The sequence below is a fragment of the Lolium perenne genome, chromosome 1 (assembly GCF_019359855.2).
Source record: "Lolium perenne isolate Kyuss_39 chromosome 1, Kyuss_2.0, whole genome shotgun sequence".
NCBI classification, from domain to species: Eukaryota; Viridiplantae; Streptophyta; class Magnoliopsida; order Poales; family Poaceae; genus Lolium; species Lolium perenne.
In genome coordinates, this window is record NC_067244.2 from 30,154,080 (window position 1) to 30,181,934 (window position 27,855).

Genomic DNA, 27,855 nt, shown 5'->3' on the forward strand with positions numbered 1-27,855 from the left:
GTATCTGCATACATAAGGTTTAGGCTGCTGCCGCCATCTATGAACACTCGGGAGACATCAAATCCTGCGATAACTGCTGGCAGAATAAGTGCTGACTGCCCTGGTCGAGGGACTTGCTGCGGGTGATCTGCTATTGTGAAGCCAATATCTTGTCCTGACCAATTAAGGTACTCAACTGTTGGTGGAGACATTTTTTCTGCCATAAACACCTGTCGTGAGATTACTTTATGAGCTCTATTGGACGGCCTTCCCTTCTGAATCATTGACACCGCTCCGTTGGAGTTAGGATCAACATAAGGTGGTGGTGGAGGTGCTGCCGCTATTCTGAGCTGATGCCGATTGTCGTCTGTAATCGCGGGAGGAGGCGGCAAGTGAATCTCGCTTCTGGGTTCTCGAGGATTTCTCTGTGTTGCCTGCGCGTTAGCGTTCTCTGCATATCTTAGCATTGCCTGAAAATTTCGACAGTCTTTCTGCAGGTGTCCTGACTATCTTTTACCGTTGCTGTCGAGGAAAAAGTGCATTTGACACGGCCCATTCATCATCTCTTCAGGGGACACGAAAGGCCTTGGGAACCTAGGCCCGCTATTTTGTCTGTTGTTGCGAGAATCATCCCTGTTATCGCCTCGTTGTTCACTGCTTCTCTGATAATCATCTCTGTTGCTTCCTCCTGTGTTTGCCCGAAAACCTGCCGAAATTTGCCCTGGAGCGTCATAGTTCGGGTACTGCCGAGGAAATCGTCGCCTCGGTTGATAATTTCGACCACGGTCCTCCTCTAGCGACCTGTGCCGTTTGTTGTGGACAGCGTCTTCTCCATCTGCCCATCTGTTTGCTATCTCCATTAACGCAGATACTGTCTTTGGATTGGTCCTTCCTAAGTCCTCGACAAAATCTCCACGCCTGATTCCTGCGACAAACGCATCTATTGCTCTCTCGTCAGATATATTTTCTGCCGAGTTTTTGATGATATTCCACCTTTGAATGTACTTTCTCATTGGCTCATCTGGCTTTTGTCGACACGCTCTCAACTCCTCTAACGACGCAGGTTTTTTGCACGTGGATCTGAAGTTCTTGACGAACACATCCTCGAAACTTTCCCAGCTGTCGATAGATCCTGGAGTGAGTTTCTTTATCCAAGATCGTGCGGCTCCACTCAAATGCACCTGGATGCTTTGCATAGCTGTTGCCCTGGTTCCTCCTGTGAGCTTCACTGTCTCGAGATAATCAACTAGCCAATCCTCTGGATCTTGAAGGCCGTCGAACTTCTTGAAGTTGTCGGGTAACTTGAATCCTGAGGGGACTCGAGTTTTTCGGACTCTCCTCGTGAAGCATGGCAGGCCGCACATATCTTCGTCATTAAGCTCCGGAGATTGCCGATGATCCCTTCTGCTTTGCCGCGCTCTGTCGACCCTTGCTTGTGCTGCTGTGTCTCTTGCTCCACTTGGTCCTTCAGGTGCTGCCGCTGTTGCTGCTGCAGGTCGTGGACTATTTTGCCGTGCCGCTCCTTCGGGAGGCGTTGATACAAACGCTGTCCCCATAGCTCCAACTCCTGCTACCGCCATATTGTATAGTGTTTCCCTTGGATCACCTGGAGGTGGTTTAGATGCAAGGATAAAAGCATGTGTCGCCATATACCCAGCCTCTGGTGTCTTAGGGATGATATTTCCTCTTGTATCTATCGACATGAAGGACATGTCGAGGTTTTGGACCAAGTGCTCTCTTTCTGCCTCGGGTATATGTTGCAACCTTGATCTTGCTCTGTTCCGAGCCTCCCTTTGGCTATCACCCGAAGTTCTAGATTGTCGACTTAGATCTGCCCTTCTCCTGCTGGATGCAGAAGCTGCCTCCTTTCTCCTGTTTAACTCGGCTGTCTGTTTTTCCAATTCTCTGGCAGCTCGTGCAAGCCTATATTGATATGCTTGTAATTCCTCTGGTGTGGCCGTGGTAGCCATTGGTTCTGTACCGTTCATAGCTCTCGCGGCTCTGTCCCACGCTGCTTGTGAAAGTTGAACTCTATCTCGCGGCTCTGGCCCGACGTATTTGTTGCCCAGGCCTTGTCGCAGGTTGGAGGGATCGACGTATGGATTTCCCAGATCGTCGAAAGCCTCAGATGTTTCCTCTTGATCCTCAATGGCATAAATCTGATGATATTTTGTATTCAGATCTATGTTGGGTTTGGTGACATCATCGTTGAGATTGATGAAGACCTTGCCCACTGTGATAGATTTGTCGATGAAGTCGTAACTGTCGACATCGCTTGAGCCATCGCTTATATATGAGTCCGCAGATGACTCAAACGATATGTCGTTGAAGATCTTGGCGAGTTTCTCTCTTGCTCTGGTGCTGGCGTAGCGTGTCGATGAAGTTTCTTCTTCTCCTGACTCGGTTGACGATGCATAGCTTGAAAAATCGGAATCGACCGCCGACGATCCCGACGAAATCGGAATCTCGACACGATACGATCCTTCCTTCTCGACGCGAAAGTGAAACCTTCCGAACGTCATCTCCATGGGCTCCGCCAGATATGCATATGCATCCAAACGGGAGGGTGGGTGAGGAACAAAATCGACAAGACCAGCAGCGATCTGTTTACCTCGATCCATTGTGTTGCTTGCGGTTGATGATGTCGAAGATCCTGAACGTGCCATCGAGATCAGATCCTTACGCCTCTAGTTCCCACAGACGGCGCCAATTGACAAGGTATCAACTTGTCAATGCCTATAGATTGTAGGCTAGGGTTTAGTTAGAAGTAGAGGGCAAGTAGATCTCGAAGGTTTCAGCCGAAAAGTACTCGACGATTATGAAAACTAGGGTTTGTAACAACGATTCGATTGCCTCTTCGTCCCTCGACTCCCCCTTTATATAGGAGGCGGAGCCGAGGGTTTCGTTTTGTACAAGTTACAGAGTTCGGGACGGTTTCCAACTCATCCCGCCAGATTTACAAATAACACTTCCTATTACAACTCTAACTTTCCTTAATATATCTTGGGCTCCCGAATCTTCTTATTCTTCGGGTATTTGGGCCTTCAGTAAACCCCGGGTACTATCTTCGGCAGGCCCATTTGGGATGCCTATGTCACCGAGAGGTATGGAGCACGGGTGCGACCCCTGATTGTCGATGTGTCATGGCATCCTTGCTCAAACTGCCGAGGATGAACTACTGTTCTGCCTTCCTCCTCACGATATGAACTTCTTCGCCTCTTTCTTTGCCCAGCCGCGGTGTCGAGATCCCCTCGGTCGCTTTCCTGCGTGCTTCTGGGCGAAATTTTTAGGGTTGTCGCTGAAGGGACACCCTCCGGGGGTACGACCTTTGAGTCGGAAGCGCCGGCCCTAGGGAGGCGGAGGAAACCTCCGGAGTCGATGACGAAGTGGACGCCACCGAAAACAGCCTCCGCGTCGTGAGATGATGCCATAGAGTTTAGATGAAGTGTTTCGTGGCGCGGCACAAACTCGAAGGACCCGCAGCGGACGGGATCTCTTGGCTCCGCCGGCGTCGGTGATTCGAGTAAAAACGCCGCGGACGTGACTGGTGCTGCCGATGCCTTGCCTGTAGGGATTCGTTGCATAGAAAACAAAAAATTTCCTACCGCGAACACGCAATCCAAGCCAAGATGCAATCTAGAAGACGGTAGCAACGAGGGGATTATCGAGTCTCACCCTAGAAGAGATTCCAAAGCCTACAAGATGAGGCTCTTGTTGCTGCGGTAGACGTTCACTTGCCGCTTGCAAAAGCGCGTAGAAGATCTTGATCACGGCGCCACGAACGGGCAACACCTCCGTACTCGGTCACACGTTCGGTTGTTGATGAAGACGACGTCCACCTCCCCGTTCCAGCGGGCAGCGGAAGTAGTAGCTCCTCTTGAATCCGACAGCACGACGGTGTGGTGTCGGTGGTGGTGGAGAAATCCGGCGGAGCTTCGCTAAGCGTGCGGGATGTGGTGGAGGAGAGAGGGCCGCTAGGGTTTGGGAGAGGGGGGCGCCGGCCACTAGGGGTGCGGCCACCTTGGTGGTTCTTGGGGTGGCCGGCCCCCTCCCCTTGGTGGTTCTTGGGGTGGCCGGCCCCCTCCGCTTGGCCCTCATTATATAGGTGGAACACCCAAGAGTTGGTCTACAAGTCTTCGAATAAGACCCCAAACCAAAACCTTCCATATCACATGAAACCTACCCAAGCTAGGACTCCCACTAGAGGTGGGATTCCCACCCTTCCTTGGGAGGGGGTGGCCGGCCCCCCTTGGGGAGTCCACTTGGGACTCCTCCCCCTTTAGGGTTGGCCGGCCATGGAGGTGGAGTCCCTCCGGGACTCCGCCTTCCTTAGTGGTTTCTTCCGGACTTTTCTAGAACCTTCTAGAACCTTCCATAGAACCTTCCGGATCATTTTAAATCTTATAAAATGACTTCCTATATATGAATCTTATTCTCCGGACCATTCCGGGACTCCTCGTGATGTCCGGGATCTCATCCGGGACTCCGAACAAATATTCGAACTCCATTCCATATTCAAGTTCTACCATTTCAACATCCAACTTTAAGTGTGTCACCCTACGGTTCGTGAACTATGCGGACATAGTTGAGTACTCACTCCGACCAATAACCAATAGCGGGATCTGGAGATCCATAATGGCTCCCACATATTCAACGATGACTTTAGTGATCGAATGAACCATTCACATACGATACCAATTCCCTTTGTCACGCGATATTTTACTTGTCCGAGGTTTGATCATCGGTATCACTCTATACCTTGTTCAACCTCGTCTCCTGACAAGTACTCTTTACTCGTACCGTGGTATGTGGTCTCTTATGAACTCATTCATATGCTTGCAAGACATTAGACGACATTCCACCGAGAGGGCCCAGAGTATATCTATCCGTCATCGGGATGGACAAATCCCACTGTTGATCCATATGCCTCAACTCATACTTTCCGGATACTTAATCCCACCTTTATAACCACCCATTTACGCAGTGGCGTTTGGTGTAATCAAAGTACCTTTCCGGTATAAGTGATTTACATGATCTCATGGTCATAAGGACTAGGTAACTATGTATCGAAAGCTTATAGCAAAAAAACTTAATGACGAGATCTAATGCTACACTTAATTGGGTGTGTCCATTACATCATTCATACAATGATATAACCTTGTTATTAATAACATCCAATGTTCATGATTATGAAACTAATCATCCATTAATCAACAAGCTAGTTAAGAGGCATACTAGGGACTCTCTGTTGTTTACATATCACACATGCACTAATGTTTCGGTTAATACAATTATAGCATGATATATAAACATTTATCATAAACATAAAGATATATAATAACCAGTTTTATTATTGCCTCTTGGGCATATCTCCTTCAGTCTCCCACTTGCACTAGAGTCAATAATCTAGATTACATTGTAATATACCTAACACCCATGGCATTCTGGTGTTGGTCATGCTTTGCCCTAGGGAGAGCTTTAGTCAACGGATCTGCTACATTCAGATCAGTGTGTACTTTGCAAATATTTACTTCTCCATCTTCGATGTACTCGCGAATCGAGTGATAACGCAGCTTGATATGCTTCAGCCTCTTGTGTGACCTTGGTTCTTGTGCATTGGCGATGGCACCCATGTTGTCACAGTACATGACTAGTGGGTCCAATGCACTAGGAACCACACCGAGCTCTACAATGAACCTCTTCATCCATACCGCTTCTGATGAAGCCTCTGAAGCCGCTATGTACTCTAATTCTGTTGAAGACTTCGCCACCGTGCACTGCTTCGAGCTTGCCCAGCTTACTGCAGCACCATTCAATATAAACACGTACCTGCACCGTGACTTAGAGTCATCAGGATCAGTGTTCCAACTTGCATCGGTGTAACCGCTTACAACGAGCTCTTGGTCACCTCCATAACAAAGAAACATATCCTTAGTTCTTTTCAAGTACTTTAGGATATTCTTGACCGCTGTCCAGTGTTTCATTCCTGGATCACTTTGATATCTGCTAGTCAAACTAACAGCATGTGCTATATCCGGTCTAGTACATAGCATGGCATACATGATAGATCCTACTGCCGAGGCATAGGGGATATTACTCATCCTTTCTGTTTCTTCTGCCGTAGCCGGTCCTTGAGTCTTACTCAAGACCTTGCCTGGTAACATAGGTAAGAACCCTTTCTTACTTTCGTCCATTCTAAACTTCTTTAGAATCTTGTCCAGATATGTACTCTGTGATAGCCCTATTAGGCGTCTTGATCTATCTCTATAAATCTTGATGCCTAATATATACGATGCTTCACCAAGGTCTTTCATTGAAAAACTATTATTCAAATAACCTTTAACACTGCTTAATAGTTCTATATCATTCCCAATCAATAATATGTCATCTACATATAATATCAGGAATGCTACAGAGCTCCCACTCACTTTCTTGTAAATACAGGCCTCTCCATGACACTGTATAAACCCGAAGTCTTTGATCACCTTATCAAAGCGTCGGTTCCAACTTCTTGATGCTTGCTTCAGTCCATAGATTGAACGCTAAAGTTTGCATACTTTGTTAGCATTTTTAGGATCGACAAAACCTTTGGGTTGTACCATATACAACTCTTCCTCAATGTCTCCATTAAGGAACGCCGTTTTGACATCCATCTACCAAATCTCATAATCGAAAAATGCAGCTATTGCTAACAAAATCCTCACAGATTTTAGCTTTGCTACAGGTGAGAAAGTCTCATCGTAGTCAACTCCTTGAATTTGTCGGAAACCCTTTGCGACAAGTCGAGCTTTATAGACAGTAATATTACCATCAGCATCTGTTTTTCTCTTGAAGATCCATTTATTCTCGACAGCCTTGCGGCTATCAGGTAAGTCTACCAAAGTCCATACTTTGTTATCATACATGGATCCCATTTCGGATTTCATGGCTTCTTGCCATTTGTTGGAATCTGGGCTCATCATCGCTTCTTCATACGTCGCAGGGTCCTCATCATTGTTATCCACAATCATGACATTTTGACAAGGATCATACCAATCAGGAGTGGCACGTTCCCTTGTCGATCTGCGAGGTTCAGTAGTTTCCTCGTTCGAAGTTTCATGATCATTATCATTAGCTTCCTCTGTTGCCGGTGTAGGCGGTACAGGTACAATTTCGATCGCGCTACTCTGATCAACGAGTATAGATTCATCAATCTCATCGAGTTCTACTTTTCTTCCAGTCACTTCTTTAGTGAGAAATTCTTTCTCAAGAAAGGTTCCGTTCTTAGCAACAAAGATTTTGCCTTCGGATCTGTGATAGAAAGTGTACCCTATAGTTTCCTTAGGGTATCCTATGAAGACGCATTTCTCCGCTTTGGGTTCTAGCTTGTCCGGTTGTAACTTCTTTACATAGGCTTCGCAACCCCAAACTTTAAGGAACGACATCTTAGGTTTCTTATTAAACCATAATTCATACGGTGTCGTTTCTACGGATTTTGATGGTGCTCTATTTAAAGTGAATGCGGTTGTCTCTAATGCATAACTCCAAAATGATAACGGCAAATCAGTAAGAGACATCATAGAACGAACCATATCTAAGAGAGTTCGATTACGATGTTCGGACACACCGTTTCGTTGTGGTGTTCCCGGCGGTGTCAATTGTGAAAGTATTCCGCATTTCTTTAAATGCATGCCAAACACATAACTCAGATATTCACCTCCACGATCAGATCGTAGAAATTTAATCTTCTTGTTACGTTGATTTTCTACTTCACTTTGGAATTCCTTAAACTTCTCGAAAGTTTCGGATTTATGTTTCATGAAATAGATATACCCATATCTACTCAGAACATAACGATAACCACCGCGCGATGCTACACTCATTGGTCCACACACATCGGTATGTATGATTTCCAATAAGTCAGTAGCTCGCTCCATCATACCAGAAAATGGAGTCTTAGTCATTTTACCCATTAGACATGCTTCGCATCTATCAAGTGATTCAAAATCAAGTGATTCAAGTAATCCATCAGTATGGAGTTTCTTCATGCGTTTCACTCCAATATGCCCAAGACGACAGTGCCACATATAAGTAGAATTATCATTCAATTTAATTCGCTTAGCATCAATGTTATGTATATGCGTATCACTACTATCGATATCTAACAGAAATAAGCCATTCTTTTCAGGTGCTCGACCATAAAATATATTATTCATAAAAATAGAACAACCATTATTCTTAGACTTGAATGAATAACCGTCTTGCATTAAACAAGATCCAGATATAATGTTCATGCTCAACGCGGGTACAAAATAACAATTATTTAGGCTTAAAACTAATCCCAAAGGTAGATGTAGAGGAAGTGTGCCGACAGCGATCACATCGACTTTGGATCCGTTTCCAACGCGTATCGTCACTTCATCTTTCAGTAGTCTTCGTTTATTCTTTAGTTCCTATTTCGAGTTACAAATATGAGCAACCGAACCAGTATCAAATACCCAGGTACTAGAACAAGAACCAGTGAGATAAACATCTATAACATGTATATCAGATATACCTTCTTTCTTCTTCTTGACAAGGCCGCTCTTCAGATCAGCCAGATACTTGGAGCAATTACGCTTCCAGTGTCCCTTCTCCTTGCAGTAATAGCACTCAGCATCAGGCTTAGGGCCATTCTTAGGTTTCATAGGAGGCGTGGCAGCTTTCTTGCCACCCTTCTTGAATTTTCCCTTAGACTTGCCCTGTTTCTTGAAACTGGTGGTCTTGTTGACCATCAACACTTGGTGCTCTTTCTTGATCTCAATCTCAGCAGCTTTTAGTATGCCAAAGAGTTCAGGTAACTCCTTGTTCATGTTCTGCATATTGTAGTTCATCACAAAGTTCTTGTAACTTGGTGGCAGTGATTGAAGGACACGATTAATCCCCAGTCTGTTAGGAATCACTATTCCCAAGTCACTGAGTTTCTTCGCATGCCCGGTCATGGCGAGCATGTGCTCACTAACGGAGCTGCCTTCTTCCATCATACAGCTAAAGAAATGTTTCGATGCTTCATAGCATTCCACGGCCGCATGAGTCTCAAATATAGCTTTCAGCTCATTCATCAACTCATGAGGATCGTGGCGCTCAAAACGTTTTTGAAGATCGGATTCCAGATTGCACAGGATGGCACACTGAACTTGAGAGTACCGAGCTTTCCGAGTCTCGTAAACAGCTTTTACTTCATCGGTTTCAGTTTCTGCAGGAGGGTTGATACGTCTCCGACGTATCGATAATTTCTTATGTTCCATGCCACATTATTGATGTTATCTACATGTTTTATGCACACTTTATGTCATATTCGTGCATTTTCTGGAACTAACCTATTAACAAGATGCCGAAGTGCCAGTTGATGTTTTCTGCTGTTTTTGGTTTCAGAAATCCTAGTAAGGAAATATTCTCGGAATTGGACGAAATCAAAGCCCAGGGGCCTATTTTCTCACGAAGCTTCCAGAAGTCCGAAGGAGAGACGAAGAGGGGCCACGGAGGGGCCACACCCTAGGGCGGCGCGGCCCCCCCCTTGGCCGCGCGGCCCTGTGGTGTGGGGCCCCCGTGCCGCCTCTTGACCTGCCCTTCCGCCTATAAAAAGTCTCCGTGACGAAACCCCCAGTACCGAGAGCCACGATACGGAAAACCTTCCAGAGACGCCGCCGCCGCCGATCCCATCTCGGGGGATCCAGGAGATCGCCTCCGGCACCCTGCCGGAGAGGGGAATCATCTCCCGGAGGACTCTACGCCGCCATGGTCGCCTCCGGTGTGATGTGTGAGTAGTCTACCCCTGGACTATGGGTCCATAGCAGTAGCTAGATGGTTGTCTTCTCCCCATTGTGCTATCATTGTCGGATCTTGTGAGCTGCCTAACATGATCAAGATCATCTATCTGTAATTCCATATGTTGCATTTGTTGGGATCCGATGAATAGAGAATACTTGTTATGTTGATTATCAAAGTTATATCTATGTGTTGTTTATGATCTTGCATGCTCTCCGTTACTAGTAGATACTCTGGCCAAGTTTTTGCTATTAACTCCAAGAGGGAGTACTTATGCTCGATAGTGGGTTCATGCCTGCATTGACACCGGGACAGTGTGAGAAAGTTCTAATGTTGTGTTGTGCTTTTGCCACTAGGGATTAATCTTTAGTGCTATGTTCAAGGATGTAGTCACTAGTTACATTACGCACCATACTTAATGCTATTGTCTGTTGTTAGCAACTTAATACTGGAAGGGGTTCGGATGATAACCTCGAAGGTGGACTTTTTAGGCATAGATGCGGTTGGATGACGGTCTATGTACTTTGTCGTAATGCCCAATTAAATCTCACTATACTCATCATGATATGTATGTGCATGGTCATGCTCTCTTTATTTGTCAATTGCCCAACTGTAATTTGTTCACCCAACATGCTGTTCGTCTTATGGGAGAGACACCTCTAGTGAACTGTGGACCCCGGTCCAATTCTCTTTACTGAAATACAATCTACTGCAATACTTGTTCTACTGTTTTCTGCAAACAATCATCTTCCACACAATACGGTTAACTCTTTGTTACAGCAAGCCGGTGAGATTGACAACCTCACTGTTTCGTTGGGGCAAAGTACTTTGGTTGTGTTGTGCAGGGTTCCACGTTGGCGCCGGAATCACTGGTGTTGCGCCGCACTACATCTCGCCGCCATCAACCTTCAACGTGCTTCTTGACTCCTACTGGTCCGATTAAACCTTGGTTTCTTACTGAGGGAAACTTGCCACTGTGCGCATCACACCTTCCTCTTGGGGTTCCCAACGGACGTGCCAACCACACGCATCAAGCAAATTTCTGGCGCCGTTGTCGGGAGATCAAGACACGCTGCAAGGGGAGTCTCCACTTCTCAATCTCTTTACTTTGTTTTTGTCTTGCTTAGTTTTATTTACTACTTTGTTTGCTGCACTAAATCAAAATACAAAAAAATTAGTTGCTAGTTTTACTTTATTTGCTATCTTGTTTGCTATATCTAAAACACAAAAAAATTAGTTTACTTGCATTTACTTTATCTAGTTTGCTTTATTTACTGTTGCTAAAATGGCCAACGCCGAAAACACTAAGTTGTGTGACTTCACAACCACAAATAATAATGATTTCTTATGCACACCTATTGCTCCACCTGCTACTACAGCAGAATTCTTTGAAATTAAACCTGCTTTACTTAATCTTGTTATGCGAGAGCACTTTTCTCGGTGTTAGTTCTGATGATGCTGCTGCCCATCTTAATAATTTTGTTGAATTATGTGAAATGCAAAAATATAAAGATGTAGATGGTGATATTATTAAACTAAAATTGTTCCCTTTCTCATTAAGAGGAAGAGCTAAAGATTGGTTGCTATCTCTCGCCTAAGAATAGTATTGATTCATGGACTAAATGCAAGGATGCTTTTATTGGTAGATATTATCCCCTGCTAAAATTATATCTTTGAGGAGTAGCATAATGAATTTTAAACAATTAGATACTGAACATGTTGCTCAAGCTTGGGAAAGAATGAAATCTTTGGTTAAAAATTGCCCAACCCATGGACTGACTACTTGGATGATCATCCAAACCTTCTATGCAGGACTAAATTTTTCTTCGCGGAATTTATTGGATTCAGCTGCTGGAGGTACCTTTATGTCCATCACTCTTGGTGAAGCAACAAAGCTTCTTGATAATATGATGATCAACTACTCTGAATGGCACACGGAAAGAGCTCCACAAGGTAAGAAGGTAAATTCGTCGAAGAAACCTCTTCCTTGAGTGATAAGATTGATGCTATTATGTCTATGCTTGTGAATGATAGGACTAATATTGATCCTAATAATGTTCCGTTAGCTTCATTGGTTGCACAAGAAGAACATGTTGATGTAAACTTCATTAAAAATAATAATTTCAACAACAACGCTTACCGGAACAATTCTAGTAACAACTATAGACCATATCCTTATAATAATGGCAACGGCTATGGTAATTCTTATGGGAATTCTTACAACAATAATAGGAGTTCACCCTGGACTTGAAGCCATGCTTAAAGAATTTATTAGTACACAAACTGCTTTTAACAAATCTGTTGAAGAAAAGCTTGGGAAAATTGATATACTTGCTTCTAAAGTCGATAGTCTTGCTGCTGATGTTGATCTTTTGAAATCAAAAGTTTTGCCTAATGAGAATCATCATAATAAAATTACTACTACAGCAAATGCCATTCAAGTTAGAATTAATGAGAATATAAGATTAATGGCTGAACTGCGTGCTAGGTGGGATAGAGAAGAAAATGAAAAACTAGCTAAAGAAAAGAATATAGCTAAAGTTTGGACTATTACCACCACTAGTAATGCTAATGCTACACATGTTGCTGCACCTCCTACTCATACTAATAAAAGAATTGGTGTTAGCAATGTTTCCACTTCTAATGCAAAGCGCGAAAAACTGCCTGAAACTGCTAAAATCGCTGAAATCGCCTTTGATAAAGCTGCTGAAATTTTTTCCAACGTTGGGGATGATGATCCCATTGCTTTAGATTATAATGGTTTGAATTTTGATGATTGCCACATCTCTGAAGTTATAAAGTTCTTGCAAAAACTTGCTAAAAGTCCTAATGCTAGTGCTATAAATTTGGCTTTTACACATCATATTACAAATGCTCTTATAAAAGCTAGAGAAGAGAAACTAGAGCGTGAAGCCTCTATTCCTAAAAAGCTAGAGGATGGTTGGGAGCCCATCATTAAGATGAAGGTTAAAGATTTTGATTGTAATGCTTTATGTGATCTTGGTGCAAGTATTTCTGTTATGCCTAAGAAAATTTATAATATGCTTGACTTGCCACCGCTGAAAAATTGTTATTTGGATGTTAATCTTGCTGATCATTCTACAAAGAAACCTTTGGGTAAAGTTGATAATGTTCGCATTACCGTTAACAATAACCTTGTTCCCGTTGATTTTGTTGTCTTGGATATTGAATGCAATGCATCTTGTCCCATTATATTGGGAAGACCTTTTCTTCGAACTGTTGGTGCTGTTATTGATATGAAGGAAGGTAATATAAAATATCAATTTCCTCTCAAGAAAGGTATGGAACACTTCCCTAGAAAGAGAATGAAGGTACCTTTTGATTCCATTATGAGAACAAATTATGATGTTGACACTTCGTCTCTTGATAATACTTGATACACACTTTCTGCGCCTAGCTGAAAGGCGTTAAAGAAAAGCGCTTATGGGAGACAACCCATGTTTTTACCTACAGTACTTTGTTTTTATTTTGTGTCTTGGAAGTTGTTTACTACTGTAGCAACCTCTCCTTATCTTAGTTTTGTGTTTTGTTGTGCCAAGTTAAGCCGTTGATAGTAAAGTAAGTACTAGATTTGGATTACTGCACAGTTCCAGATTTCTTTGCTGTCACGAATCTGAGTCCACCTCCCTGTAGGTAGCTCAGAAAATTAAGCCAATTTACGTGCATGATCCTCAGATATGTACGCAACTTTCATTCAATTTGATCATTTTCATTTGAGCAAGTCTGGTGCCTCGATAAAATTCGTCAATACGAACTGTTCTGTTTTGACAGATTCTGCCTTTTATTTCGCATTGCCTCTTTCGCTATGTTGGATGAATTTCTTTGATCCATTAATGTCCAGTAGCATTATGCAATGTCCAGAAGTGTTAAGAATGATTGTGTCACCTCTGAATATGTCAATTTATATTGTGCACTAACCCTCTAATGAGTTGTTTCGAGTTTGGTGTGGAGGAAGTTTTCAAGGATCAAGAGAGGAGTATGATGCAACATGATCAAGGAGAGTGAAAGCTCTAAGCTTGGGGATGCACCCGGTGGTTCACCCCTGCATATATCAAGAAGACTCAAGCGTCTAAGCTTGGGGATGCCCAAGGCATCCCCTTCTTCATCGACAACATTATCAGGTTCCTCCCCTGAAACTATATTTTTATTCCATCACATCTTATGTGCTTTTTCTTGGAGCGTCGGTTTGTTTTTGTTTTTGTTTTGTTTGAATAAAATGGATCCTAGCATTCACTTTATGGGAGAGAGACACGCTCCGCTGTAGCATATGGACAAGTATGTCCTTGGTTTCTACTCATAGTATTCATGGCGAAGTTTCTCCTTCGTTAAATTGTTATATGGTTGGAATTGGAAAATGATACATGTAGTAATTGCTATAAATGTCTTGGGTAATGTGATACTTGGCAATTGTTGTGCTCATGATTAAGCTCTTGCATCATATGCTTTGCACCCATTAATGAAGAAATACATAGAGCATGCTAAAATTTGGTTTGCATATTTGGTTTCTCTAAGGTCTAGATAATTTCTAGTATTGAGTTTGAACAACAAGGAAGACGGTGTAGAGTCTTATAATGTTTTCAATATGTCTTTTATGTGAGTTTTGCTGCACCGGTTCATCCTTGTGTTTGTTTCAAATAAGCCTTGCTAGCCTAAACCTTGTATCGAGAGGGAATACTTCTCATGCATCCAAATACTTGAGCCAACCACTATGCCATTTGTGTCCACCATACCTACCTACTACATGGTATTTTCCGCCATTCCAAAGTAAATTGCTTGAGTGCTACCTTTAAAATTCCATCATTCACCTTTGCAATATATAGCTCATGGGACAAATAGTTTAAAAACTATTGTGGTATTGAATATGTAATTATGCACTTTATCTCTTATTAAGTTGCTTGTTGTGCGATAACCATGTTCACTGGGGACGCCATCAACTATTCATTGTTGAATTTCATGTGAGTTGCTATGCATGTCCATCTTGTCTGAAGTAAGAGAGATCTACCACCATATGGTTAAGCATGCATATGTTAGAGAAGAACATTGGGCCGCTAACTAAAGCCATGCTCCATGGTGGAAGTTTCATCTTTGGACAACAATCCTCAAATCTCAAATGAGAAAATTATTAATTGTTGGTATATGCTTATGCATAAAAGAGGAGTCCATTATCTGTTGTCTATGTTGTCCCGGTATGGATGTCTAAGTTGAAGAATAATCAATAGCGAGAAATCCAATGCGAGCTTTCTCCTTAGACCTTTGTACAAAGCATAGAGGTACCCTTTGTGACACTTGGTAAAAACAATGCATTGTGATGATCCGGTAGTCCAAGCTAATTAGGACAAGGTGCGGGCACTATTAGTACACTATGCATGAGGCTTGCAACTTATAAGATATAATTTACGTGATGCATATGCTTTATTACTACCGTTGACAAAATTGTTTCATGTTTTCAAAATCAAAGCTCTAGCACAAATATAGCAATCGATGCTTTTCCTCTATGGAGGACCATTCTTTTACTTTCAATGTTGAGTCAGTTCACCTATTTCTCTCCACCTCAAGAAGCAAACACTTGTGTGAACTGTGCATTGATTCCTACATACTTGCTTATTGCACTTATTATATTACTCTATGTTGACAATATCCATGAGATATACATGTTACAAGTTGAAAGCAACCGCTGAAACTTAATCTTCTTTTGTGTTGCTTCAATGCCTTTACTTTGAATTATTGCTTTATGAGTTAACTCTTATGCAAGACTTATTGATGCTTGTCTTGAAGTGCTATTCATGAAAAGTCTTTGCTATATGATTCACTTGTTTACTCATGTCATATACATTGTTTTGATCGCTGCATTCACTACATATGCTTTACAAATAGTATGATCAAGATTATGATGGCATGTCACTCCGTAAATTATCTCGTGTTATCGTTTTACTCGCCGGGACGAGCGTAACTAAGCTTGGGGATGCTGATACGTCTCCGACGTATCGATAATTTCTTATGTTCCATGCCACATTATTGATGTTATCTACATGTTTTATGCACACTTTATGTCATATTCGTGCATTTTCCGGAACTAACCTATTAACAAGATGCCGAAGTGCCGATTCTTTGTTTTCTGCTGTTTTTGGTTTCAGAAATCCTAGTAAGGAAATATTCTCGGAATTGGACGAAATCAAAGCCCAGGGGCCTATTTTCTCACGAAGCTTCCAAGTCCGAAGGAGAGACGAAGAGGGGCCACGGAGGGGCCACACCCTAGGGCGGCGCGGCCCCCTTGGCCGCGCGGCCCGTGGTGTGGGGCCCCGTGCCGCCTCTTGACCTGCCCTTCCGCCTATAAAAAGTCTCCGTGACGAAACCCCCGCATCGAGAGCCACGATACGGAAAACCTTCCGAGACGCCGCCGCCGCCGATCCCATCTCGGGGATCCAGAGATCGCCTCCGGCACCTCGCCGGAGAGGGGAATCATCTCCTGGAGGACTCTACGCCGCCATGGTCGCCTCCGGTGTGATGTGTGAGTAGTCTACCCTGGACTATGGGTCCATAGCAGTAGCTAGATGGTTGTCTTCTCCCCATTGTGCTATCATTGTCGGATCTTGTGAGCTGCCTAACATGATCAAGATCATCTATCTGTAATTCTATATGTTGCGTTTGTTGGGATCCGATGAATAGAGAATACTTGTTATGTTGATTATCAAAGTTATATCTATGTGTTGTTTATGATCTTGCATGCTCTCCGTTACTAGTAGATACTCTGGCCAAGTTTTTGCTATTAACTCCAAGAGGGAGTACTTATGCTCGATAGTGGGTTCATGCCTCGCATTGACACTGGGACAAGGATGTGAGAAAGTTCTAAGGTTGTGTTGTGCTGTTGCCACTAGGGATAAAACATTAGTGCTATGTTCAAGGATGTAGTCACTAGTTACATTACGCACCATACTTAATGCAATTGTCTGTTGTTAGCAACTTAATACTGGAGGGGGTTCGGATGATAACCTGAAGGTGGACTTTTTAGGCATAGATGCAGTTGGATGACGGTCTATGTACTTTGTCGTAATGCCCAATTAAATCTCACTATACTCATCATGATATGTATGTGCATGGTCATGCTCTCTTTATTTGTCAATTGCCCAACTGTAATTTGTTCACCCAACATGCTGTTCGTCTTATGGGAGAGACACCTCTAGTGAACTGTGGACCCCGGTCCAATTCTCTTTACTGAAATACAATCTACTGCAATACTTGTTCTACTGTTTTCTGCAAACAATCATCTTCCACACAATACGGTTAACTCTTTGTTACAGCAAGCCGGTGAGATTGACAACCTCACTGTTTCGTTGGGGCAAAGTACTTTGGTTGTGTTGTGCAGGTTCCACGTTGGCGCCGGAATCACTGGTGTTGCGCCGCACTACATCTCGCCGCCATCAACCTTCAACATGCTTCTTGACTCCTACTGGTCCGATTAAACCTTGGTTTCTTACTGAGGGAAACTTGCCGCTGTGCGCATCACACCTTCCTCTTGGGGTTCCCAACGGACGTGCCAACCACACGCATCAAGGGTCACCTAGCGGTGCATCAAGCACATATTGCAGATTTCTGTCAGAGAGGAAGATCCTCACATGACGGAACCAGTCGGTGAAGTTGCTACCGTTGCTGTTAAGTTTTTCTTTCTCTAGGAACTGGTTAAAATTGATTGGGGACGCCATCTCTACAACATATATTTGCAAAAGTTTAGACTAAGTTTATGACAAATTGAGTTCAAATTTTAATTCAACATAATTAAAAATCTAGGTGAACTCCCACTCAAAACAATATCCCTCGCATTGTCTTAGTGATCACACGAACCAAATCCACCGCACCTAAGTCCGATCATCACGAGACAAGGTGTGATTTCAATGGCGAACATTCAAAGTGTTCATCATATCAACCATATGATTCATGCTCTACCTTTCGGTATCACGTGTTCCGAGACCATGTCTGTACATGCTAGGCTCGTCAAGGCCACCTTAGTATCCGCATGTGCAAAACTGTCTTGCACCCGTTGTATGCACTTGTTGATTCTATCACACCCGATCATCACGAGATGCTTCAAAACGACAGGTCTTGGCAACGGTGCTACTAAGGATGAACACTTTATTATCTTGAGATTTTAGTGAGGGATCATCTTATAATGCTACCGTCGCGATCTAAGCAAAATAAGATGCATAAAAGGATTAACATCACATGCAGTTCATATGTGATATGATATGGCCCTTTTGTCTTTGCGCCTTTGATCTTCATCTCCAAAGCACGGACATGATCTCCATCATCTTCGGGCATGATCTCCATCATCTTCGGCGTAGCGTCAAGGTCAATGGCGCCGTCTTCATGATCGTCCTCCATGTAGCAACTATTACAACTACTTTGAAATACTACTCAACATGAAATTTAAAGACAACCATAAGGCTCCTGCCGGTTGCCACAATACAATAATGATCATCTCATACATATTCATCATCACATTATGGCCATATCACATCACCAAACCCTGCAAAAACAAGTTAGACGTCTCTAATTTGGTTTGCATATTTTACGTGGTTTAGGGTTTTCGAGAGAGATCTAATCTACCTACGAACATGAACCACAACGTTGATACTAATGTTGTCAATAGAAGAGTAAATTGAATCTTCACTATAGTAGGAGAGACAGACACCCGCAAAGCCTCTTATGCAATACAAGTTGCATGTCGCACGAGGAACAAGTCTCATGAACGCGGTCATGTAAAGTTAGTCCGAGCCGCTTCATCCCACTATGCCACAAAGATGCAAAGTACTCAAACTAAAGATAACAAGAGCATCAACGCCCACAAAACCATTGTGTTCTACTCGTGCAACCATCTATGCATAGACACGGCTCTGATACCACTGTAGGGATTCGTTGCATAGAAAACAAAAATTTCCTACCGTGAACACGCAATCCAAGCCAAGATGCAATCTAGAAGACGGTAGCAATGAGGGGATTATCGAGTCTCACCCTTGAAGAGATTCCAAAGCCTACAAGATGAGGCTCTTGTTGCTGCGGTAGACGTTCACTTGCTGCTTGCAAAAGCGCATAGAAGATCTTGATCACGGCGCCACGAACGGGCAGCACCTCCGTACTCGGTCACACGTTCGGTTGTTGATGAAGACGACGTCCACCTCCCCGTTCCAGCGGGCAGCGGAAGTAGTAGCTCCTCTTGAATCCGACAGCACGACGGCGTGGTGTCGGTGGTGGTGGAGAAATCCGGCGGAGCTTCGCTAAGCGTGCGGGATGTGGTGGAGGAGAGAGGGCCGCTAGGGTTTGGGAGAGGGGGGCGCCGGCCACTAGGGGTGCGGCCACCTTGGTGGTTCTTGGGGTGGCCGACCCCTTCCCCTTGGTGGTTCTTGGGGTGGCCGGCCCCCTCCGCTTGGCCCTCATTATATAGGTGGAACACCCAAGAGTTGGTCTACAAGTCTTCGAATAAGACCCCAAATCAAAACCTTCCATATCACATGAAACCTACCCAAGCTAGGACTCCCACTAGAGGTGGGATTCCCACCCTTCCTTGGGAGGGGGTGGCCGGCCCCCCTTGGGGAGTCCACTTGGGACTCCTCCCCCTTTAGGGTTGGCCGGCCATGGAGGTGGAGTCCCTCCGGGACTCCGCCTTCCTTAGTGGTTTCTTCCGGACTTTTCTAGAACCTTCTAGAACCTTCCATAGAACCTTCCGGATCATTTTAAATCTTATAAAATGACTTCCTATATATGAATCTTATTCTCCGGACCATTCCGGGACTCCTCGTGATGTCCGGGATCTCATCCGGGACTCCGAACAAATATTCGAACTCCATTCCATATTCAAGTTCTACCATTTCAACATCCAACTTTAAGTGTGTCACCCTACGGTTCGTGAACTATGCGGACATGGTTGAGTACTCACTCCGACCAATAACCAATAGCGGGATCTGGAGATCCATAATGGCTCCCACATATTCAACGATGACTTTAGTGATCGAATGAACCATTCACATACGATACCAATTCCCTTTGTCACGCGATATTTTACTTGTCCGAGGTTTGATCATCGGTATCACTCTATACCTTGTTCAACCTCGTCTCCTGACAAGTACTCTTTACTCGTACCGTGGTATGTGGTCTCTTATGAACTCATTCATATGATTGCAAGACATTAGACGACATTCCACCGAGAGGTCCTAGAGTATATCTATCCGTCATCGGGATGGACAAATCCCACTGTTGATCCATATGCCTCAACTCATACTTTCCGGATACTTAATCCCACCTTTATAACCACCCATTTACGCAGTGGCGTTTGGTGTAATCAAAGTACCTTTCCGGTATAAGTGATTTACATGATCTCATGGTCATAAGGACTAGGTAACTATGTATCGAAAGCTTATAGCAAAAAACTTAATGACGAGATCTAATGCTACACTTAATTGGGTGTGTCCATTACATCATTCATACAATGATATAACCTTGTTATTAATAACATCCAATGTTCATGATTATGAAACTAATCATCCATTAATCAACAAGCTAGTTAAGAGGCATACTAGGGACTCTCTGTTGTTTACATATCACACATGCACTAATGTTTCGGTTAATACAATTATAGCATGATATATAAACATTTATCATAAACATAAAGATATATAATAACCACTTTTATTATTGCCTCTTGGGCATATCTCCTTCATTGCCTTGTGCCGACAGGCTTCCCACAGACGGCGCCAATTTTCGAGGGTACTCCTCGCCAATGCCCTCCGATAGGGGCTTAGGGTTGATGGAATCCTGCAAGCTGACACGAGACATCGGTTCACAGACAAGCGGGGAGAGCGATTTACCCAGGTTCGGGGCCCTCGATGAGGTAAAACCCTTACGTCCTGCCTGTCTGTTCTTGATTATGATGACAATGGGTTACAATGGGGTGCCGAATAGTTCGGCTGAGATCTCGTCGAGATTACTAATGCTAGGGTTACCTAGCTCTAAGCTTTTTCTGGCTATGATTGCTAAGATTGTTCGTGTCCCTCGGCAGCCCCTCTCCTGGCCTTTATATAGGAGGCCAGGTCTCAAGGGCCCTAACCGAGTACGACTAGGTTTACAGTACTTTTAGATCTAATCTTTCCTTGTTGACCGCTTCCTTGTCTTGCCCGCCAAGGTTTCTTCCAGTGCGCTGTCCAGGTGGCCCATCTAGCCTTCGGGTGTCTTCATGGGCCTCCAATTAGTCAATACAGGATAGGACAACGTCCATTACTCGAAGGGTAGTGCCCACGTCACTCATCGCCGGCGACGAAGTCGACAAAGGTGTCCGGCAGCCTCTGGATGCCGTGTGGGTCGCCCTTGAGTACGACGATGAACTCGAACATCACGGGCCCCTCCTCGTCCTGCATGTCCGATGATGAGGACGACGACGGCGTCGCAGTCGACGGCGAGCATGCAGCTCTTCCGCGGCCGCGGCCACGACCACGACGACGGCCGCGAGCTCGGCCTCCGCCTCTACCAGCCATGTCGTCGACTCTTGAGATGGTGGCGGCTAGGACTGGGGAGAGAGGCGCTAGGGTTTGTGTGTGAGAGGGACGATGAGAGGCGGCCCTTTATATAGGCTAGGGCGGGGGAGCGGTGGCGCTCATTAACGGCAGCACACAGAGCTAGGCGCGACGAGACGCTTCGATGCGCCTCTGCGGACTGCACCATCGCTGCGCGCCAATAATTTCCGTCGCGAGGTATGCGATGGTTAGAATTCAATGTGCCGATGACGCGTCGGTTCTGCCACTCCCCGCCTCGCTTTTCTATGCGTCTGGCGTCCCCGGAGCGTCCCTTGTGTAGCGGAGCGCACCGGATAAAAATCGGATTTGGGGGACGCGACTGGGAACGTTTTTTTTGTCCGGCGCGTCCCAAATCCCTTTGGGGACGGTTTGGGGGGACGCGACTGGAGATGCTCTTATCATTAAATATTTGTCGCGTACGTTTAACAAATCTAACAAATTTTAATCTATAATTTGCGTAAATCAAGAACACGTATTTGTTGCTGGAGGAAGTATTCCGGTTTTGGGAACATCCTTCGAATCAAAGGAAAAAAAACTTATTATGTTCAGAAAACATAGATTTACCCTCTCAATAGTTTAAATCCATGATTTTATACTAGCGGGTTAAGTAATTACGTTCTCTTTTTCGCTCCACATTATACACACCAACTTCTCAAAATAGACTTTCAACCCGTTTATGTACACACAAAGGGACTATTTTCTAAAACATTTAGAGTTGCAGATGCTGGTGTAAATTTACCCTCTCAACAATTCAAACCCATGATTTAATACTAGCGGGTCAAGTAATTACGTTCTCTTTTTCACTCCACAGTGTGCACACCAACTCCTCAAAATAGACTTTCATTCCGTTTTATGTGCACACAAAGGGGCAAATTTGTGATGGAAGAAAGCAGACTACTACGGTGTAAGAAGGGAGCACGCGATCGTTGACGGTGACTAGTAGTCGCCACGAAATCGAAAAAGCAAGCCCACATATTTTAAACCGTTGATTCCCCAATCCCAATCCCACAATTCTCCCCCCCCCCCCAGTTTCCCACCCACCTCGAATCCACCATGAACTCGCTCCAATCCTTCCTCGCCGTCGCGCCCGTCGTCAACCCGGCGGCGGCCGGCCCAGCCGGCGCGAGGCTTCTTCCGTCCCGGCGGGCGCGCGTCTCCGCCTGCCTCGCGACCCCGGCGCCGCCGCCGACAGCCGCGCCGGCGGGGCGGCGGGAGCTGTCCGCGGCGAGCCGGGCCGTCGTGGAGGACGAGGCCAAGTACATCGTCGGCACCTACAAGCGCGCGCAGGTCGTCTTCGTGTCCGGGCGCGGCTGCAAGCTCTACGACATCGACAACCGCGAGTACCTCGACATGGCCGCCGGCATCGCCGTCAACGCCCTCGGCCACTGCGACCCCGACCTGGTCGAAGCTGCCACGGACCAGTCCAAGCGCCTCGGCCACGCTAGCAACGTCGGCTACACCGTTCCCCAAGTACGCCTTCTCCTCCTCAAGCTCACCTAACACCACCTCGTGCTGCAATGTCCGCAACCTGTTCGACGCTTTGCTTGCCCAGTTCAGCTCTCGACTGACATTCTTTTTATCCGGCCCGCAGGTGCACCTCGCCAAGCGGCTCGTGGAGGCCTCCTTCGCGGACCGCGTCTTCTTCGCCAACTCCGGCACTGAAGCCAACGAGGCAGCCATTAAGTTCTCCAGGAAGTACCAGCAGGTCGCGAACCCGGATGGCGACGCGTCCACGGGATTCGTGTCCTTCTCCAACTGCTTCCACGGCCGGACCATGGGCGCCCTCGCGCTGACCAGCAAGGTGCAGTACCGCGAGCCATTTGAACCGGTCATGCCTGGCTCGACATTCGTGGAGTATGGCAATTTGGAGGAGGCCAAGAAGGTGATAAAGTCGGGGAAGATTGCTGCTGTGTTTGTTGAGCCCGTGCAAGGTGAAGGCGGGATTCACAGTGCCACCAAGGAGTTCTTGCAGGGGCTGCGTGATGCCTGTGATGAGGCTGGGGCTCTACTTGTCTTTGACGAGGTATGACACGTCTTACCTTTTTTTACACATGTTCTTTGTGTTGTGGATTGCATAGAAGTAATTTGTGGCTACTGGCAACTGCACAATCTAAACACATGAAGTCTCTATTCTGGGATTGAATAAGTACTCACCTTGCATCCACATCCTGGGACAAATATCTCACATCATCTTCCCCATAAATTAGTAGTAGACACTGAGGGTCTGCATTTTCATACTTATTTGAATAGCCAAAATGCAAATTGACAATTCAACAGCAAGGAGTTAGAAATTTCACTGTGTAGTTCAGCCTCTGTTCAATTTTAAAACTGGAGATCATCTAATCTACTCTCTGAAACGCAGGTGCAATGTGGTCTGGGGCGCACAGGGTACCTATGGGCCTATGAGATTTATGGAGTAAAACCTGACATGATGACCTTGGCAAAGCCATTGGCCAACGGCCTTCCTATTGGCGTAGTATTGGTCAATGAAAAGATTGCTGCAGCCATAAACTATGGAGACCATGGCACCACATTCGGCGGAAACCCTTTCGTGTGCAGCGCTGCATTAGCTGTATTGGACAAGATCCAGAAACCCGGTTTCCTGGCAGAGGTGACCAAGAAAGGAGAGAACTTCAGGCAGCTGCTCAAGACCAAGCTGAGCGGAAATCCTCATGTCAAAGAGATCCGGGGGATCGGTCTCATTGTTGGCATTGAGCTCGACGTCCCGGCTGGTCCTTTAGTCGATGCGTGCTTGGCCGCTGGTGTCTTTTTGCTGACGGCTGGGAAAGGCAATGTCGTTAGGCTTGTGCCGCCGCTTATCATCTCGGAAAAGGAGCTGGAGCAAGCTGCAGAGGTGATAAGGGACTGCCTACCTGCTCTTGATTCTTGAAGCCCCTACCTCTTAGCCTAAGGGACAGATATAACGAGTTCTAGATGTCGAAGTTTCTTTCAAAATTTGGAAGAAAATGTCATGTTTGGCTGTTGTGATGTCTAAGTTTCTTTCAGAATTTGGAAGGGAGTAATAATGTCATGTTTGACTACTCTGGTTCTCTTGGTCCAAACCCTTTATTGGATTACTCATTCGTCCAAACTACAACATGGAGAGGAACATCAAGATCTCATCTTTGGAGAAGCCTTGCATGTAATTCCCTTGAGAATCGTCGCGGTGATAACGTCAGGCCCTTTGACCATGGCGCTGTCGATCACATTCAAGTTGGGTTCAGGCCTGCGGAAATAGTTGGATCCTTTGTTGCACGTGATCTTCCTCGGGTTCGAGTTGATGGATAACTGCGACGCGCCCCGGTGGTGAGGCGCAGCGGGTATCCGTACCCGACACTGGAGCAAGGCCATCGAGGCAGCCAGGTGCTGCTGTCGCGCGCTGTGGTGCAGGACGTTGCAGTCTTGAAGAGGAAGTTCTCCAGGCTGCTCCTCAGCTGGGCGTCGGGCAGCTTCCCTTGAAGGATGAGCTGCAAGGTCGATCGTCGGCAGTTACTTATCATCAGTTACATAATGAAACTAAAACATGCTAGGACCATGGTTCATTAGTGTCAGTGCGGTACTCCACTAGATCTGCATCTTGCCTTAGCAACCAGTGTCTTTTTTTTTTGAGACTAGTTCCTGCCCTTTATTTAAGTATCACAAACGTTTACAGGCAAGTTTAAACCCTCTGGAGGGGCAAGGAACCAAACATGACGGCCTGCTGGCAAGGTTGATGCAAACCTTGCCAGCACATGAGCTTCTTTGTTACACTCTCTTCCTTCGTGAGAGAAAGTTGCTTCTATCTGCAGCGTCTTCGCCTTCACTTCTTGCAGAATTGGACTGAAAATACCCATGTACTTGGTCTTCATCGCTTGTACCACCTCGAAGCAGTCGGAATGTGTACTCGGTCTAATTGGAGATCAGCTGACAAATCGAGACCCTCTCGGCATGCCATTGCCTCCAAGCAGCCCGAATGGGTGACGCCTTCAAACACCATGGCCGAAGCTCTGAGGTAAGTACCATCTGGGGATCTATACACAACCCCAACTGCACCTTTCGCGCAGGATTTGGCCATCGCTGCATCAGTATTCACCTTCATTCTCCCATCAGGTAGTGGATCGCCGCGCCAACATCGGCTACTGTCCTTTACTCGCCGATAGGTCCTGCAAAAAGTGATTGACAAACTGCACCGTCGTTATGGGGCTTTGAAAAACATCTTCATGGATCGCTTTCCGCCGTGCATGCTAGATCGCCCGTAGGGTGACGAGCATTTTAGTCAAATCCTCCTGTTTCATCGACTCAAACATAGAGAAGAGCCACTATTTTGCTGAGGGTTCATTTGACAGAGATATATGCTCACTGATGTCTTCATCTATCAAAGCCGAAACACAACGCGCCATGTTAAAACGCGCCATGTTACATTCGATCAATGAATGTCTCCATGAATCTGCCTGCCCGCAGATCGAACAAGCTGGAGTAGTGGCCATGTTCATGTGGTTTCGCACGTCCCCTGTAGGCAGCGAGTGCTTTGCTAGGCACCATAGAAAAATGTGTATCTTCGATGGGACAGGTACCTTCCACAGTTTTTTCCATGTCTTGCCTTCACTGGTCGAGCTCGAAGTTGCCGCTCGGCCGTGCAGCTAGTCCTCACGGGTGTTCTTTGTGGCCGCCAAGATACGATAGGCTGACCTGACGGAGAACATCCCGGTCAGTGACAAGCCCAGAAATCCTGCTGGTTCCGAGTGCATAGTGGAATGCCCTTGATCACCTCAGCGCCCATAGGCCAAAAGAACTCATCTACCTTGTCAGTTCTCCTAGAGGCTGACGTATGGTCAATATAGTCACTCACCAGATTCGGTGTATCTTCCTTCCTTGGTGCCATTGGCCTAAGCCTTTCATCACGTGGCAGCCAACCCTGAGTCCAAGCATCAGTCTCTTGACCATTTCCTATTTTTCTGATCAACCCGATTTTGAGCACATCCCTCCCTTCTATCATCGATCGCCAAATCTGCGATGGGTGAGGGCCAACCGTTGCATCAAGAAAATCCTCATTTGGGAAGTTAACCTCCTTCAAAACCCTAGCACTCAAAGACGTGGGTTCTTGAAGTATACGCCATGCTTGGCGCGCGAGAAGGGCTAAGTTGAAAAACTCGATATCTCTAAACCCCAGCCCTCCTGCATGTTTCAGCTGAGTCATATTCTCCCACGAGACCCAGCATGTCTTGCGTTTACCATCTTTACTCCCCCACCAGAAATTCCAGAGCAAAGAGTTAGGGTGACTTCTTTTGGGCTTCTAGCCTAGTTTCTAGGTTCCAGGAAGCTGAAGCCCAAAAGAAGAGGAGAGTTTCTAGTCTGCTTCCCCCACCGCGTAGCTACGTTTCTGTCTCCAGCGAGAAACTGCGGGCGAGGTGTTTCTGGACCGTTTCCCGGGCTTCTGCCTTAAAAATCGAACAAGCATAGCTATTTGCCCCTTGTTTTCTTCCTTTTTACATCAGGACTGCCACTCCAGGTCAAATTCGATCATCCAGCTGGTTGTTCTGTCATTATACGCGCATAGCTGGGAGTAGCATCTGATGATTCTTTCATCACGTGTGGCGTGCACATGCTGATATTAAATTCCACGAATCAAGTCCTCTTTAGATCTACGTACATATACATGTATACAAATACAAGTACTCCATGTTTTTTCTCGGCAAAAGTGCTAGCGCTCTCCAAATCCAAAGCAAACACATGTCGTTCCTTGAGGAATTATGATTATTATAATTCCACATTCCCTAAGATTTATTTATTATTTTGGCATGTACTAAATTATACGAAGATACTATGTTTCTACTATAATCTGATTCTTTATAATTCCTTTTTTTCATTTCTACCCAATTTTTTTACTTAAAACTAGCATAAACATGGTATCATCACTTATTTAGAGTATGTATCAAATTCAGGGACCTTATAGACATTGCACAACTCTAACAATAAATAAGCCAAATCTCCATAAGCCCAAAAGAATAGAAGGAACCAGTTTCTTGGGGCTTCTTTCCACTACATTTTCTCCCCACCATTATCCATAAACCGGCTTGTGCATAAGCATAAGCCCAAAAGAAGTGTCCCTTAATGTGCTCACATAAACCTCTCCGTAGCTTGAAACACGACATGGAGAAGGTAGGAATAGCTTGTGCCACTGATTTGATCAGAATTTCTTTTCCTCCCACTGATAGGTGTAGCTCCAACCATCCCAGAACTTTCTTCCATACTTTATCTCTCAGATATCTAAAAGCATTTCCCTTTGATCTACCCACATCCGATGGTAGCCCCAGATATTTCTCATTAAGTGTTTCTTTTTGAACTTCAATCTCACCTTTGATTACTTCCTTCAAAAGCACCGGACAACCCATGCTAAAAAAGATAGAGGATTCTATATTAATTCATTGACCCGAAGCATTCCAATATCTTGCTAACACTTCCTTAACCTCCACCACTCCCTCTTGGCTTGCATTGAAGAACAATAGACTATCATCTGCAAAGAGTAAGTGGT

General features: G+C 45.2%; 1 protein-coding gene across 1 annotated transcript; it reads left to right on the forward strand.

The window, feature by feature from the left end:
• The first annotated feature begins 22,346 nt into the window (after window positions 1–22,346).
• On the forward strand, window positions 22,347–24,385 carry LOC127345261 (acetylornithine aminotransferase, chloroplastic/mitochondrial). The gene is made up of 3 exons (XM_051371709.2): window positions 22,347–22,814; window positions 22,936–23,367; window positions 23,707–24,385. The coding sequence occupies exons 1-3, from the start codon at window positions 22,398–22,400 to the stop codon at window positions 24,232–24,234; spliced, it is 1,377 nt and encodes a 458-aa protein (XP_051227669.1). The 5' UTR covers window positions 22,347–22,397; the 3' UTR covers window positions 24,235–24,385.
• The last annotated feature ends 3,470 nt before the right edge of the window (window positions 24,386–27,855 follow it).